The 15,678-nt window shown below is 50.7% G+C and overlaps 1 protein-coding gene across 1 annotated transcript; it reads right to left on the bottom strand.

Moving 5' to 3' along the window:
* Positions 1-10,824: 10,824 nt before the first annotated feature.
* Positions 10,825-11,876, bottom strand: LOC123403974 (NAC domain-containing protein 67-like). Its single transcript, XM_045097875.1, has one exon. It carries the CDS (start codon positions 11,796-11,798, stop codon positions 10,938-10,940), a length of 861 nt encoding a protein of 286 aa, XP_044953810.1. The 5' UTR covers positions 11,799-11,876; the 3' UTR covers positions 10,825-10,937.
* Positions 11,877-15,678: the final 3,802 nt, after the last annotated feature.

The raw sequence follows: 15,678 nt of genomic DNA, 5'->3' as shown, positions 1-15,678 counted from the left end.
CAATAAGGTCTGCCCGAAAGACCATTTCTTCTCCCCCGCATAGATCAAATTGTCGATTCGACTGCGGGGTGCGAGTGTTTGTCATTTCTTGATGCCTACTCGGGTTATCATCAGATCCGTCTGTATGGTCCCGATGAGTTGAAAACAGCCTTCATCACCCCGTTTGGGTGCTTCTGCTACATCACTATGCCTTTCGGTCTGAAGAATGCAGAAGCTACCTTTATGCGCATGATCCAAAAATGCCTCCTCGACCAGATCGGTCGCAATGTGGAGGCATACATGGATGATATCGTAGTCAAGTCACGCAAAGGTTCAGACCTGCTGACTGACTTGGCAGAAACATTCGCCAACCTTCGTAGGTACGATATCAAGCTAAACCCAGCCAAATGTTCATTCGGTGTTCCCAGCGGAAAGTTACTTGGTTTCTTCGTTTCCGAACGAGGGATCGATGTTAACCCCGAAAAGATTGGGACCATCGTCCGAATGGAGAGGCCGGTCAGAATACACGGTGTTCAACGGCTCACAGGTTGCCTAGCGGCTTTGAGCAGGTTCATCAGTCGACTCGGCGAAAAAGCACTTCCTCTGTACCGACTCATGAAGAAGTCAGATACCTTCGAGTGGACAGACGAAGCCCAAGTCGCATTCGATGACCTCAAAGTCCTACTTTCCACCCAGCCGGTTCTTACTGCTCCGCTCAGTAAAGAGCCCCTTCTTCTATATACCGCGGCTACAAATCAAGTCGTCAGTACTGTTCTTACAGTCGAGCGAGAAGAAGAAGACAAAGCATACAAAGTTCAGCGGCCAGTGTACTACGTCTCCGAAGTCCTGACCCCTTCCAAGCAGAGATATCCCCATTACCAGAAACTTATCTATGGGATCTATATGACTGCAAAGAAGGTGGCCCATTATTTCCAAGACCACTCGGTATCTGTCGTTTCTGATGCTCCGTTGTCGGAAATTCTCCACAGTCGGGACGCATCAGGCCGAGTGGCGAAGTGGGCGATGGAGATGCTGTACTGCGATATCAAGTTTGAGGCCAAGAAAGCTATTAAGTCTCAAGCCCTGGCTGACTTTATAGCAGAATGGGTAGAACAACAGCAACCGACTCACATCTACTCGGCTCATTGGACAATGTTCTTCGATGGGTCTAAGATGTTGAATGGATCTGGCGCTGGTGTTGTGATCATATCGCCAAAGGGTGACAAGCTCAAGTACGTGCTTCAGATACACTTTGATTCCTCTAACAACGAGGCAGAGTATGAAGCTCTTCTCTACGGATTGCGCATGGCCATCTCACTCGGCGTCCGTCGTCTGATGGTCTACGGCGATTCGGACTTGGTGGTCAACCAAGTGATGAAAGAGTGGGACGTAAGGAACCCCACCATGACAACATACTGCAATGCAGTCAGGAAGCTGGAGAAGAAGTTTGAAGGTCTAGAACTTCATCATGTTCCAAGACTGAAGAACCAAGCAGCTGACGAGTTGGCGAAACTCGGATCCACTCGGAGACCAGTCCCAAGTGATGTCTGCCTCGAACACCTCCATCTTCCCTCAATCAAAGAAGATCCCTTCACGGAAGAACCAGTATAACCCAAGAGCACAACAGATCTGACTGAAGTTGATGTACCTGCCGTGGTTGATCTGGTCACAGAGATTCTGGTTGCCATTCCCGATTGGACTGTGCCGATCATAGCATATATCCTAAGACAAGAACTTCCAGAAGATGAAGTCCAAGCCCGGCAGATAGCTCGCAGGTCGAAGGCATTCACGGTCATTGACGGTCAATTGTACAAGGAGAGTGTTTCAGGCGTTCTTCAACGTTGCATTTCCCCGGAGGAAGGACAATTGATCCTATAGGATATCCACTCGGGAACCTACGGCCATCACGCTTCTTCGAGAGCAATCGTCGCCAAAGCATTCAGAGCTGGATTCTTCTGGCTGCAAGCCAACAAGATGGCCAAAGCTATGGTCGACCGATGTGAAGGCTGTCAGTTCTACTCCAATAAGTCCCACAAGCCAACAGCTGCACTAAAGACAATCCCACTTGTGTGACTATTTGCAGTTTGGGGATTAGACACAGTCGGACCATTCAAGACAGGCCAAGGAGGCTACACACATCTGTTGATGGCAGTCGACAAGTTTACAAAATGGATAGAAGCCAAGCCCATCAAGAAACTCGACGCCTCCACAGCCGTTAAGTTTGTCAGGGACATCATCTCCAGATTCGGAGTGCCTCACAGTATAATCATGGACAACGGGACAAACTTCGACTCGGACAGATTCAAAGGTTTCTGCATGAGTCAGGGTATCCGAGTGGATTTTGCTTCTGTAGCACATCCACAATCCAATGGACAAGCTGAGCGTGCGAATGGACTTATCCTTCAAGGTTTGAAGCCCCGACTCTTGCGCGAGGTAGGACATGCTGCGGGTGCGTGGGTCACCGAGTTACCTTCAGTGCTTTGGGGCCTCCGTACCACTCCGAACAGATCAACGGGGCGTTCACCGTTCTTCCTCGTTTATGGGGCAGAAGCGGTCCTTCCGAGTGACCTGCTTCACAACGCCCCGAGAGTTGAACTCTTCTCCGAAACCGAAGCTGAACAGGCAAGGCAAGACAGAGTCGATCTTCTAGAGGAGGAACGTGAGATGGCACTCACTCGTTCGGCAATTTACCAGCAAGATTTGCGACGCTTTCACGCACGTCACGTCAGGAGTCGCACGTTCCAAGCTGGCGATTTGGTGCTCCGAGTGGATCAGCAAAGACCACACAAGTTGGCTCCGGCCTGGGAAGGGCCTTTCATCATTTCCAAGGTGCTGAACAACGGAGCATATAGACTCTACAATATTCAGAGGGAGATAGACGAGCCGCGCGCATGGAACGGAGATCTCCTCAAGCATTTTTATATGTGATCGTCGACTGAAGCAGTGTAACAAACAAGTTTGAAGAAATAATATATTCAGCAGATTCAGTTTTGCGCAGATTCAGAGTTCCCACGCACAAAAAAAAACTTAGTTGCGATCCTGAATCGCCTAAGTATTAACCTCCTCCGAGTGTGCACTATACGTCGCACTCGGGAACTTAGCTGCGATCCTGAATCGCCTAAGTATTAATCTCCTCCGAGTGTGCACTATACGTCGCACTCGGGGACTTAGATGCGATCCTGAATCGCCTAAGTATTAACCTCCTCCGAGTGTGCACTATACGTCGCACTCGGGGACTTAGCTGCGATCCTGAATCGCCTAAGTATTAACCTCCTCCGAGTGTGCACTATACGTCGCACTCGGGGACTTAGATGCGATCCTGAATCGCCTAAGTATTAACCTCTTCCGAGTGTGCACTATACGTCGCACTCGGGGACTTAGCTGTAATCAAGAATCATCTAAGTAATAACTCCTTCCGAGTGTGCACTATACGTCGCACTCGGGGACTTAGCTGCGATCCTGAATCGCATAAGTATTAACCTCCTCCGAGTGTGCACTATACGTCGCACTCGGGGACTTAGATGCGATCCTGAATCGCCTAAGTATTAATTTCCTCCGAGTGTGCACTATACGTCGTACTCGGGGACTTAGCTGTGATCAAGAATCACCTAAGTAATAACTCCTTCCGAGTGTGCACTATACGTCGCACTCGGGGACTTAGCTGCGATCCTGAATCGCATAAGTATTAACCTCCTCCGAGTGTGCACTATACGTCGCACTCGGAGACTTAGATGCGATCCTGAATCGCCTAAGTATTAATTTCCTCCGAGTGTGCACTATACGTCGTACTCGGGGAATTAGCTGTGATCAAGAATCACCTAAGTAATAACTCCTTCCGAGTGTGCACTATACGTCGCACTCGGGGACTTAGCTGCGATCCTGAATCGCCTAAGTATTAACCTCCTCCGAGTGTGCACTATACGTCGCACTCGGGGACTTAGATGCGATCCTCAATCGCCTAAGTATTAACTTCTTCCGAGTGTGCACTATACGTCGCACTCGGGGACTTAGATGCGATCCTCAATCGCCTAAGTATTAACTTCCTCCGAGTGTGCACTATACGTCGCACTCGAGGACTTAGATATGATCAAGACTCGCCTAAGTAATAACTTCCTCCGAGTGTGAACTATAAGTCACACTCGAGGACTTAGCTGCGATCCTGAATGTCCTACGAGTGTGCACTGCACGTCACACTCGGAGACTTAGACGTGACCAAGAATCACCTAAGTCTTAACTTTATCCGAGTATGCACTAAGTGTCGCACTCGAAACAGCATTCAAACAAAAGAATAAATGTTATCATTCCGACAACATAAGTTCAAAAATGATAGCTGACTCGGTGCGGATCAAGCTTACCCGCACCGATTTAAAAGTACGACCGCCAACAGAAGTGGCCAGAGTATATTACAGGTAAACACTCGGCATACCGAGGATAAAGTTTGATCACGCGTCAGCTGGGCCGGCATCAGGACTAGAAGGCTCCACAAAAGTGTCCAAGTCGATTACATCAGCGATGCGGGTAGCAGTCTCAAGGAACGTCTCCATGAAGTCTTCGAATTGAAGCTTCTTCGTGTTGGCGACCTTCAATGCTTTCAGCTTATCTTCCGGCACCTCCTTGTAATGGACTCGGACCAAGGACAGCGCCACGTCAGCACCGCAACACGCTGCCGATTTCTTCCAGGACTGCACTCGGGCCGGAATCTCCTCCAGTCGCCCCAACAGAGTCCCCATCTCCTGCCGCGACTCGTCTTCCGGCCAAAGCTCCTTCTCAATGCGGCCGAAGACTTCTCTCAATCGGCTGATGAAAGGACCCACTTTGCCTACGCGGATATGCGCCCGGAGCAGATCCCGGTTGGCGTCCTCGCCGAGTGGCACATTGTCCTTCATGGACCGTTCCACAGCCGCCGCTTCAGCTTCGGCATCAGTACAAAAATCTGCACCAAACGAGCAAACAGACAGTAAAAACCGAGTGTTCGTCACACGGTATAAACACTCGACAAAGCATAAGACTTACCTGCCAGACGAGTCATCATCTGGACAGCCCAGTCGTTGACATACTTCTCCTGAGCTGTCCATCGTTTGTTCCGAACAGCCATTTGATTGTGCAGTTTAGTCCTCTGTTTCTTCAGTCTCTCCACCTCCGCCACCAACACCCTGTTTGCCTCCAGCGCCTCCTCCAAGGACTTCTCTCGAACTTCCTGCGCGTCCTTCATGCCCGCCATGGCGAGCATTGCAGCTTCCAGTTCACCAGCATACTGGTTCCTCTCCGCTCTCAAGGCTTCATAAGCAGTTCCCATTTCGCAAGTTTTCTGCACCAAGAAACAAAGGGTTATCAACAAGTTTGTCAGTTCACAGGCTAAGTTCTTCAGACCCCTGCCGACGCAAGCAGTAGCGGTCTCGGGGACGACACCCAGTGGGTTCACTAAGAGTGACCCCACTGGCATACACCTCAAGCAGGCCCGCCCTATTGAGATGCATGTTTTCACCTACGCCTCATAGGCCAATACTACTCGACCTGCGTGCAACTTACTTTCGGAGACTCTTACCACAAGAGCGCTCCGACTGCAATAAGTACTCACACTCGGAAATATTGTCTACGGACACAACTAAAATAAAGACCAAATGTATAAAGACAACTGTCGGTGCAAGCACTCGACAGAAGTCTCGGGGACTACACCCACTGGGTTCACTCGGAGTGAACCCATTGCAAACAGCAGACAACACCCAATGGGTTACAGAAGAAAAGTGAGTACTTACTAGACTACTTACTCGGATGTCATCGCGCAACTCCAAGCTCTGCCAGTACAAGGCCGCAACGGAGTCATAAGCCCTCTTGGCCTCTCCGGCCATCAGCTCCACCTGGATCATGGCCCCCTTGGCCGCCCCCACCTGCTCCTCTGGGGCACGCCGAATGCTGAATTCATCACTCGACGAACCGGGAATCGTGGGAAGTTCATGGGGCATCCCAAGGTTCGCCCCAGTAGGTTCCTCACCCACCGGCACCGGTTCAGTCGGTGGAGGCACTTCAGTCGGTAGAGACACTTCGGTCGGGGGAGCGTTGGCGGCAGGGGCAGCAGCAGGAAGAGTGGCCTCAAGGACAGGCTCCAGGACAGGCTCCTGGACAGGCTCCACGATGGGGTCAGCTCTCCCCTGGCCGCCCTCGTCCAGGCAGATCGCCCCTGGCATGCCAAATAACATAACGCTTCAGAAAAAGAAAAGGATGGCGCAGTCTACAGGAATAAAATACCCGACTCTCCCACAACACACCTGGCTGAGACGAAATGACGTCGTCCGTGTCCATGGGGTCATCCCCTTGGCGGGCCGGCGAGGTCGCAGAAGTGGCAACCCTGTCGAGTGAAGTCCATTCGACTTGTAAAGCAGGTGTTCACTCGGTCAACAGAAAGAGCCGAAAGTTAGATTCACTTACGTGGAGGTGACGGGGACGGCCATCCTCATCCGCGGCAGAGCCTTCCTAGGTTTGGGCCCACTCGGCTTGGGCGCCCTAGAGGACTGGCCTGCAAGTTCAGCGGCTGCGTCCCTGGCCCTCTTGGTGCCCCGAACACTCGGTACCGCTGGGGCAGTAGGCGGAGCACTCGACGACGTAGGAGGGGCTGAGGGGACGGCAGGCTCATGCCGACGCTTACTCCGATGCTCTGGCCACAGAGGTGGCGAATCTGGCTCTTCATCCTCTTCCTCTTCCTCTTCCTCGCTGTCTTCCTCCTCCGACTCCCCGCTGTCAGAGACGTATTCGGCGCTCTCCACGCTCCCCTCCTGGCTGCCTTCTTCCTTCTCCTCCTCCGGGTTCCCGTTCGAGACGGGGGAAGACCAGTTGGTCCACTCCTGCATGAGGTTCAGTCGGAAACATTAAGCATCACACGGAGATATAAATAAACGACTGAAATCAAGACAGTTCAATGCACTCGGCTGATGCTGCTCACCTGATTTGGTGGAGGGTTGTCCGCGCTGTAAGGCGTCACTCGGCGGGCTCCTTTGGGGTCCTCCCAGGGACCCGTGATTTGGAGCACCCATGAGGTCACCTTCTCCTCGAGAATGCCCTCCACGTTGGTCCGAGTGGAATCCTCGGGCCCTCTGTAGTGCCACATAGCGTGGTGGCGGGCCTGCAGAGGCTGGATTCGCCGACCGATGAAGACTTCTAGCAGGTCAATACCGGTGACCCCCCTCCTCACAACATCCACGAGTGCCTCGACCAAAGGCTGGATGTCGTTCTTCTCGGCTTTCGAGAGGGCGAGTTGCTTGGGTGGAGCAGGGCGGTCTAGACTAAATGGAGGCAGCCCAGTCGACACGTTCGGACAGGCTATGTCCTGGCAGTAGAACCACGTCGACTGCCAGTTCCTAACCGACTCGCTCAACTGGAGAGCAGGGTAGCTGCTCCGACTCTTCTTCTGAAACCCTAAACCCCCGCAGAGCTGGAGGAGATGCGTCTTGTCATCCGACTGACTAAGACGTTTGATGGTTTGAGAGCGGGCGGAGAAGATATGTTTGAATAAACCCCAATGGGGGGGCAACCGATAAAGCACTCGCACAAAACAATGAAGGCAGAAAGGTGGGCGATGGCATTTGGAGGGAAGTGATGGAGTTGAGCACCAAAATGATTCATGATACCTTTGAAGAAAGGATGCGGGGGCAGAGAGAAACCTCTGTGAACATGGCTGAGGAGCAAGACGCGCTCCCCCTCCCGTGGCGCCGGCTCAACCTCGTCGTCCGCCGGTAGCCTCCAGGACTTATGCACGAGCTGGTCGTGCTCTACCAGCTCCAGCAGGTCCCCCTCCGTCACCGTGGAGGGCAGAAAGTCACCCTGGATCCATCCCGCCGGCAACGGTCGCTGCCGCCGCTGAGCAGCCGCCGCCTTGTTCTTCTTCTTCCTCGCCTCCATCATGCTGGTCTGACCTTTGGTCATGGCGGCGACGGTGAGCTCTCGAGAAAGAGGGGAAGGGAAGGACGTACACGCGCAGGAGGTGGCGAGGAAGACGGAGCAGGCAAGAGCAAAATATTCGGCGAGCGTAACCGAAAGGTCTCGTTGCCCAGAGTTAAATAGAGCACCGACTGGGTCGCTGGCGAGCGGGCCCGGAATCTTATCTGCCCAACTAGCTGCGGCGATATCAGTGGAGGAGTTGAAGGCGCGAGGATCGAGGAGTCAGGCGCTACTCGACGCGCTGACGTCGTCCCCGCTAAGAGCGCGGAACCCGAAATTTGAGATCCCGGAAAATCCGCCGCTGTCAGTTGACCGGTCGCGTCAAAAGATGCCGTGGAAGCACTCGGTCCCCGACAGTTTGTTTCTCAAGCACTTCCACTCGGAACGTTGGTCGAGAGAGAGATAAAATGGATAAGGGCAAGCAACGCCCAAGCCGAACCTAGTTCAGTCAGATCTGAACCTCAAGCTCTGCTTCGACGTTTCAACCCCAATCCATTCGGGGACTAATGATGGGGTCATAGTCCTAGGGTAGGGTCATAGGCCTGCCCTACACGTCCTACCCAAGGACTACCCCACACAAGGGACAGGACCTTAAGTATGCCCCGACTGAATTAAGGTGTCCCCATCATCCAGTCGGTAGCAGGAATCATCCAGTCGGAGACTAACATTCGGAGAACACCGGGCCTACCGACTGGATACACTCGGAGCGCCGTAACCTCTCTGGAGGGAAACTGTCGTACGTTTCCGGGTGTATTTATTAGCATTTAGAGCATACGTTACCTGTAACGTACGCGTTCAATCGCCACTACTCCACCCTTGAATCGAAACCGTTGTGGAGGGCAGCGGACTCTATATAAGCCGCCCTTCCCTACTGGTAAAAGGGTTAGCAAATCTTTGTACTCCATATCACACTCGGTAACAAGCTCCGAGAGCACTGAGACGTAGGGCTGTTACCTCCACCGCAGAGGGGCTTGAACTCATACAACCTCGCCGTAGCTAGGACTCTGCCCATCTCATTCGTACCCTACACATCTACTATCAGGCTTATACCCACGACAATCATTCTTGCGCTCTATCGGTCTCTTTCGATGATTTTCTGATATATCAATTAATGAAAAACTTAGCAAATCATTATCCTTGTCGGGCAGGGTTTGGAAGCGGTTCAAGTGCGTGACTCTCGGTATTGAGCCTGAGAAGTTGACCTTTAGAGCGGCTCAGGTAAGTAGCAGTATGATATACTTCTATTTTCAATACATTTATGATGCTAGATTATTATTTTGATTATATATATTCTATTCTCGTAAAGTGCGACCAGCAGCCATGGGACGCATCTATGCGGATACTATGTTTGCGAGACCATTCGCACGTTTACCTCTGAGCACAAGGATCACAGATTCGACGTAAGCAATGAACATTCACACCTCTATTTTTACCCGTCATTCTTTGTTATCATGATTGATATTCATATTCATCTCCTCTTCTTATATAGTACACGGCCATGAGGACGAAGGTCCTACCAGAGCAACGCGCGATTGCTGTTGCAGAGGAGCTTGCAACCTTTCTGAGGACGGAAGCTATAGATGACAAAGGACAATTTAGTGTAGCTAGGGGCCATTACTGATGTTCGTCCATGTAATCTAATAGACGGGCTCTAGTCCCGATAATTCAGATCTCCATATAATTGTATATATATGCTCGCTTCTAAGATAAGTTAATCTTATATATATATGCATAATTATTTCTATTTAAATTATATGAAAACTAATTCCCAAACACCAAACGAGGCATCACGTTAATCTCCCGAACACCTAAACCCTAAAACCCTAAAACCCAAAAATAATTTAATTCAAAAAAACCCTAAAAAATAAACAAAATCTGAAACTCTTTAGTCCAAGGGCCTGCCCCTAGGGCGCTACGAGGCGCCCACGTGGAGCACCTTTAGTCCCGGCTTGGAACAGGGCCGGGACTAAAGGTTAGGCCTTTAGTCCCGCCCCTTTAGTTCCGGTTGGTGAACCGGGACTAAAGCCCCTTACGGGCCGGGGCTAAAGGCCCCGTCCCCACTAGTGATATGTATGTAAATTTTTAGAAAAAAATATGTTGAAATGAGACATGTAAAAAAAGACAAATCTAAGGTTTTTTAACACATGATGCTATTTATCGACCCGGACCATAAATTTTTCTTTTCTGTACAGATTGTATTTCAAGGTATTTCATCTTAAAAAATTATACACATACACATAACATCCTTCTTTACTTGCATATTTTTTCAGATTTTTTGGAAATCCTAAAAATTTACACACATACACATAACATTCTTCTTTACTTGCATAATTTTTCAGATTTTTTGGGAAATGAAAATTCTGAAATTTGAATTTTTCAAAAAAATCGAGCTCAATGGAGCTCAGCCTCCAAACGTCCGTTCTCAGGATGATATAGTATTATCAAAAATTTTGGGGTGTCACTGCTTACTGCACCTCATGGCTTTGTTGCAGACTTTTGGAGAATATCACAAGAAAAGGAAATGAAGAGAAGCAAAGGCAGATTTTTTGCCCGTGGCGCCATCATATGAATGGGGTGTTGCTGGCTTTACACTTCTATTTATTTGCACAATGTAAACATCACATCAGAGAATGCGTTACCATTTCGTGACTGCAGACAATTAAAACCAGGATAGTAGATAAAGTTGAAACTTCCCCACGGAAAAACAAAAGCATTAATTGCTGATATTTCTGGTTGTAATGAACAAGTAGCACCAGGAACGCAGGCGTGATCTTCATCACCCAAATTAAGATATTCTGCATTGCAGTTGCAGGTGGTAAGTATCACTCCTATATTTTTTAGGAAATAAGAATAATGGACGGATGACATACATTGGGCATTGACTGAGCACTTTGCAAGCCCCACAAATGTCGTGAACATGAACAAATGGCTTATCTAAATCCTGAACAAATGTGAAGTATCTACAGTTAATTAGGCCGCACACAACCGCGCTACTGTAAGAGAACAGAAAACATAGAATTAATAGCTCAGAACAGGAACGGGCTGATGTCCTGCTCCATCTTCATCGTGGCCACTGGCGACAGGAAAGAGGCGGCGTAGGAGTCATCCCAGGGCAGCATCAGGGAGCCTGGGCCCTGCAGGTCATCGAGGCTGATCCCCATGAGCCACTCGTCAGTGTCCAGCTCCAACTCCTGCACCTCCTCCTTCGGCAACATCGCCGCGTTTGTCGTCTGGAGTGTCGGCGGTAGCGAATCCAACTCCGGGAACGCATCGTTGTCGACATCGGACTCCGGCGTCTGCATCTCGCCCCACGAGACCGACCGTGACGCCGCAGCCTTGACCGCCGCCTCCTGCAGCTGCTGCTGCATCTTCTCCCACTGGTTCTTCTTATCGTAGAGGCGGCAGAGCACCCAGTCGTCGAGCCTGAGCGAGGCGCCGTCCCTCTTCTTCGCGGCGCGCCCCTCAGCGCCGGCGAGGCGGTACTCGTGCATGATCCAGTCGGTCTTGACCGCAGCCCCCGGCCTCCCATGGTAGAAGACGAGCGACTTCTTGACCCCGACAGTCCTACCGGCGCGCGCGACGGGCTTGTCGGCGCCGGTGGCCTTCCAGTAGCCGCCCCCGGCGGCCCTGCTAGGGCGGGAGCCGTTGGGGTACTTGCGGTCCCGCGGCGTGAAGAAGTACCACTCCCGCACCCCGAAGAGCGCCCGCTCCGGTAGCTCCCACGGGTCGTGCCGGTACAGGTCGACCTCGGCGATGACGTGCGCCGGCGGGGCCCGGCCGGCCGCGCGCGCGCAGAGGTAGTCCCCCACCAGCTCCTCGTCCGTCGGGTGGAACCGGAACCCCGGCGGCAGGCTCAGCTCCGCCTCCGCGTCCCGCCGCCGCGCCATTGCCGCCTCCGGCCTGGCCCTGCTTCTCCGTCGATGGGAACGAGGTTCTCGGGCGCGCGCTGGCTGCTGGTGGACGTACTTGGGTGGTGGACTGTGTTGAGTGTGTTCGAATGGATGCTGGGAAATGGCGTGCGCGGGGATAAATAGCGCGCGGGGAGGAGGAGGAGGAGGAGAAGGTTCGTGGGGAGGTGTTGGTGGCGGGAAAGGAGTCAAAGGGTGGGTCAAGAGGCGACGGCGGATCGTCCGGGAGATGGAGCACGTGTGGCGACGGCTGAGGAGGAGCAGCAGCAGGCGGCAGGCAGGCGACGAGATGGTAACGGGGTCCGTCGCGGTGGTGGTTCATTCATTGTACCTGGCCTGAAGCCAAAAAAAGAAGAAAAAAAGGGTATGGAAGCTTTTTGTGATGGCGACTTGGCCATGGCCAGGGCCATGAGGTCATTGCCCACTTCATGTTCATTTGCCCGGCTCGGCTGGATATATATATATATTGCCTCTAGGTGGTTCTTCTGCGGGAATGGAGGTGTGTGTGCGAGTGTGTGTGGTTTGTAGTTGTACGTGGCTGCCACGTTTGCTCGCTGAAGACACCACGTTTAAAATGTTGGACTAGGCATTCGGATCCTTAAGCACATCAAGCAACTCTTTTTACGTTTTTACTGCGGGCATGGAGGTTTGTATTGCGTCAAAGTAGTGCTTCCATAGCAGAAAATGACCGCTCTCTCGGTTACGATTAAACGCCGGAACATGGCTCGGAATCCAGCCCCGAAACAGTGACCGCTGCCTATTAATGTGGTTATAGACCAACACGGCAAGCAACATCTCCTCATCGTCAGATGAGGAATCGTTAGAGTCGCACATAACATTATGAAAAAAGAACTCGTCGACAAAGTCCATTTTGTACCTTGAGACAAACTGTCGGACGACTTAGTCATGGACGACGTAGCTGACCGGCAACAGCGGGTTGGGGTCGGGGAAGCTGCGGTGCCCCGGCGGCGCTGCGGCCGGCGGAATGGGGTAGGCGCTGCGGTACGGGAGGACGCAGCCGGAACTGGGCAGCGACGTCGGCGGCGGTGGCGGCGAGGGGACTGGGGGCGAGGCGAGGGCTAGATGGGGGTGAAAAACGACCAATGTGCTACCGACTGGCGGGCCAGGGAATGGTCGAAAAAGAATGGATTCGATCTTGCACATACGTGAGGAAGGTAATAAAAAAAGAGAGAAGACGAGTTCTTCATTCTTTTATCACTCAAGAGCTGTGCGAGATGAAAGTCTCGTGCATGGTTTTGCATGATGGAAAGAAGCGAGGCCTTGAACTTTTACTTTCGTTTAAAATTTAGGCAATATTTTCCTCCTTGCTTTTGAAAAAAAAAAGTCAAAAAACACTAATGACAATCCTTTGAGTCGACGAAATTCATAAAATTCTCCGCGGACGTATTGAACAATATAATAGGAAAATAGGGATTGAGAATATAGGTCACGTTGAACAATATAATAGGAAAGTGTGTCTATATACATTCATTTCTAGTCCTTTAGTGTAATTTCTAAGAAGAATTATATTTAAAAAAGGAGGAAATAGTAATCATTTACTAGCATTGCTTATAGATAGTAGGAGCGATTTTCTCAATGCAACTTGCATGTGAGTCGGTCTTTCAAGGTTCATCATCAATAGTGAGTTGTGTGAGACATGTCATTGTGCCACTTGTGTGATTTGACCCTATTTTCATTCTCACACTAGTGGAAAATGAGCCTTTTGGCCGGGACCCTTTAGTCCCGGCCTACCTCTGGGCCGGGACTAAAGGCCCGGCCACGTCGCCATAATTCTCAATGCCTTCCTCGAGGCTTTAGTCCCGGCCCGTAAGGAGCCTTTAGTCCCGGTTCGTGTCTCAAACCGGGACTAAAGGGCTACGCGGTGGGCAGCCCGCATGTGCGCCACCTTTAGTCCCGGTTTGTGTCTCAAAACGGGACTAAAGTCCTCTGCCTATATATAGCACACCCCCCCTCTTCCCTCTTCCTTGCATTTTTCTTGGATGGAGGATTGTGGGTGTGTGATAGCTCTCCACTTTTTTTTATGCACTAGAGGTGTTTGTTGAAATGTGTGTTAGAGCGATGCCGCTTCAGTTCACCGAACACAACTACGATATGAGATGCCTGAGCCACGCTTAAACCTCTTCCTCTTTATTTCTACTTATTCTAAAAGGTTAGCAACTATATTTCCTCGTTTAGACCGTGCGGTACTAATTTTTAGGATCGTGATTGTATTTGATATACTGTCGTATAACACAGATGAGCCATCCATGGATGTACGGTGATCGACGCACAGCCGCTTACAGAGAAGGCGTGCATTCTTTTCGAGATGCAGCCGATGCGAACAAGCATGGTGGTGGCTATATGTTTTGTCCATGTGTTGAATGTCGGAATGAGAAGGATTACACTTCTTCAAGAGTCATTCAGAGCCACCTGCTTCGGTCCGGTTTTATGTCGGGCTATAATGTTTGGACCAAGCACGGAGAAAGAGGGGTTATGATGGAAGACGACGATGAAGAAGAAGAGAACGATGATGACAACTACCGATCTATGTTCCCTGAATATGCTGATACCGCAATGAAAGACAATGAAGAAGAAGATCAGGATGAAGAACGGGAACCAGATGAGCCCGCTGATCATCTTGGCCGGGTCATTTCTGATGCACGGCGAGGTTGCGACACAGAAAAGGAGAGGTTGCAGTTCGAGTAGATGTTACAGGACCACAACAAATTGTTGTACCCAACTTGTGAAGATGGCCAGAAGAAGCTGGGTAGCACACTGGAATTGCTGAAGTGGAAGGCAGAGACCGGTGTGACTGACTCGTCATTCGAAAAGTTGCTGGTACTGATGAAGAAGATGCTTCCAAGAAAGAACGAATTGCCCGCCAGCACGTACGAAGCAAAGAAGCTTGTCTGCCCTCTAGGATTAGACGTGCAGAAGATACATGCATGCCCTAATGACTGCATCCTCTACCGCGGTGAGAAGTACGAGAATATGGATAAATACCCGGTATGCACTGCATTGCGGTATAAGATCAGAAAAGATGACCCTGGTGATATTGAGGGCGAGCCACCCAGGAAGAGGGTTCCTGCCAAGGTGATGTGGTATTCTCCTATAATACCACGGTTGAAACGTCTGTTCAAAAATAAAGATCATGCGAAGTTGTTGCGATGGCACATGGAAGATCGTATGAAAGACGATAAGTTGAGGCACACCGCTGATGGTTGGCAGTGGAGAAAAATCGAGAGAGAGTTCCCGAGATTTGCAGCTGACGCAAGGAACTTATGGTTAGGTCTGAGTACAGATGGCATGAATCCTTTTCGGGATCAGAGTTGCAGTCACAGCACCTGGCCCGTTACTCTATGTATCTACAACCTTCCTCCTTGGTTGTCCATGAAGTGGAAGTTCATTATGATGCCAGTGCTTATCCAAGGTCCAAAGCAACCCGACAACGATATTGATGTGTACCTAAGGCCATTAGTTGATGAACTTTTACAACTGTGGGCCGAACCAGGTGTACGTGTGTGGGACGAGCACAAACAAGAGGAATTTGACCTTCGAGCATTGCTTTTCATAACCATCAATGATTGGCCTGCTCTTAGTAACATTTCAGGACAGTCAAACAAGGGATACAATGCATGCACGCACTGTTTGGATCAGACAGAAAGTATATATCTGGACAAATGTAGGAAGAATGTGTACCCGTACAATCGTCGTTTTCTTCCGCCCAAGCATCCCTTAAAGAAAAAAGGCAAGCATTTCAATGGCAAGGCAGAACCCCGGGGGAAGCCTGTCATCCGTACTGGTGCTGAAGTATTTGATATGGTCAAAAAGTAATCTTTGGAAAGGGTCCTGGCAGCCA

This window comes from Hordeum vulgare, chromosome 6H (assembly GCF_904849725.1).
Source record: "Hordeum vulgare subsp. vulgare chromosome 6H, MorexV3_pseudomolecules_assembly, whole genome shotgun sequence".
Taxonomy (NCBI): Eukaryota; Viridiplantae; Streptophyta; class Magnoliopsida; order Poales; family Poaceae; genus Hordeum; species Hordeum vulgare.
The sequence above is the reverse complement of the archived record's forward strand: the minus strand, read 5'-3'. Positions and strand labels throughout refer to the sequence as shown.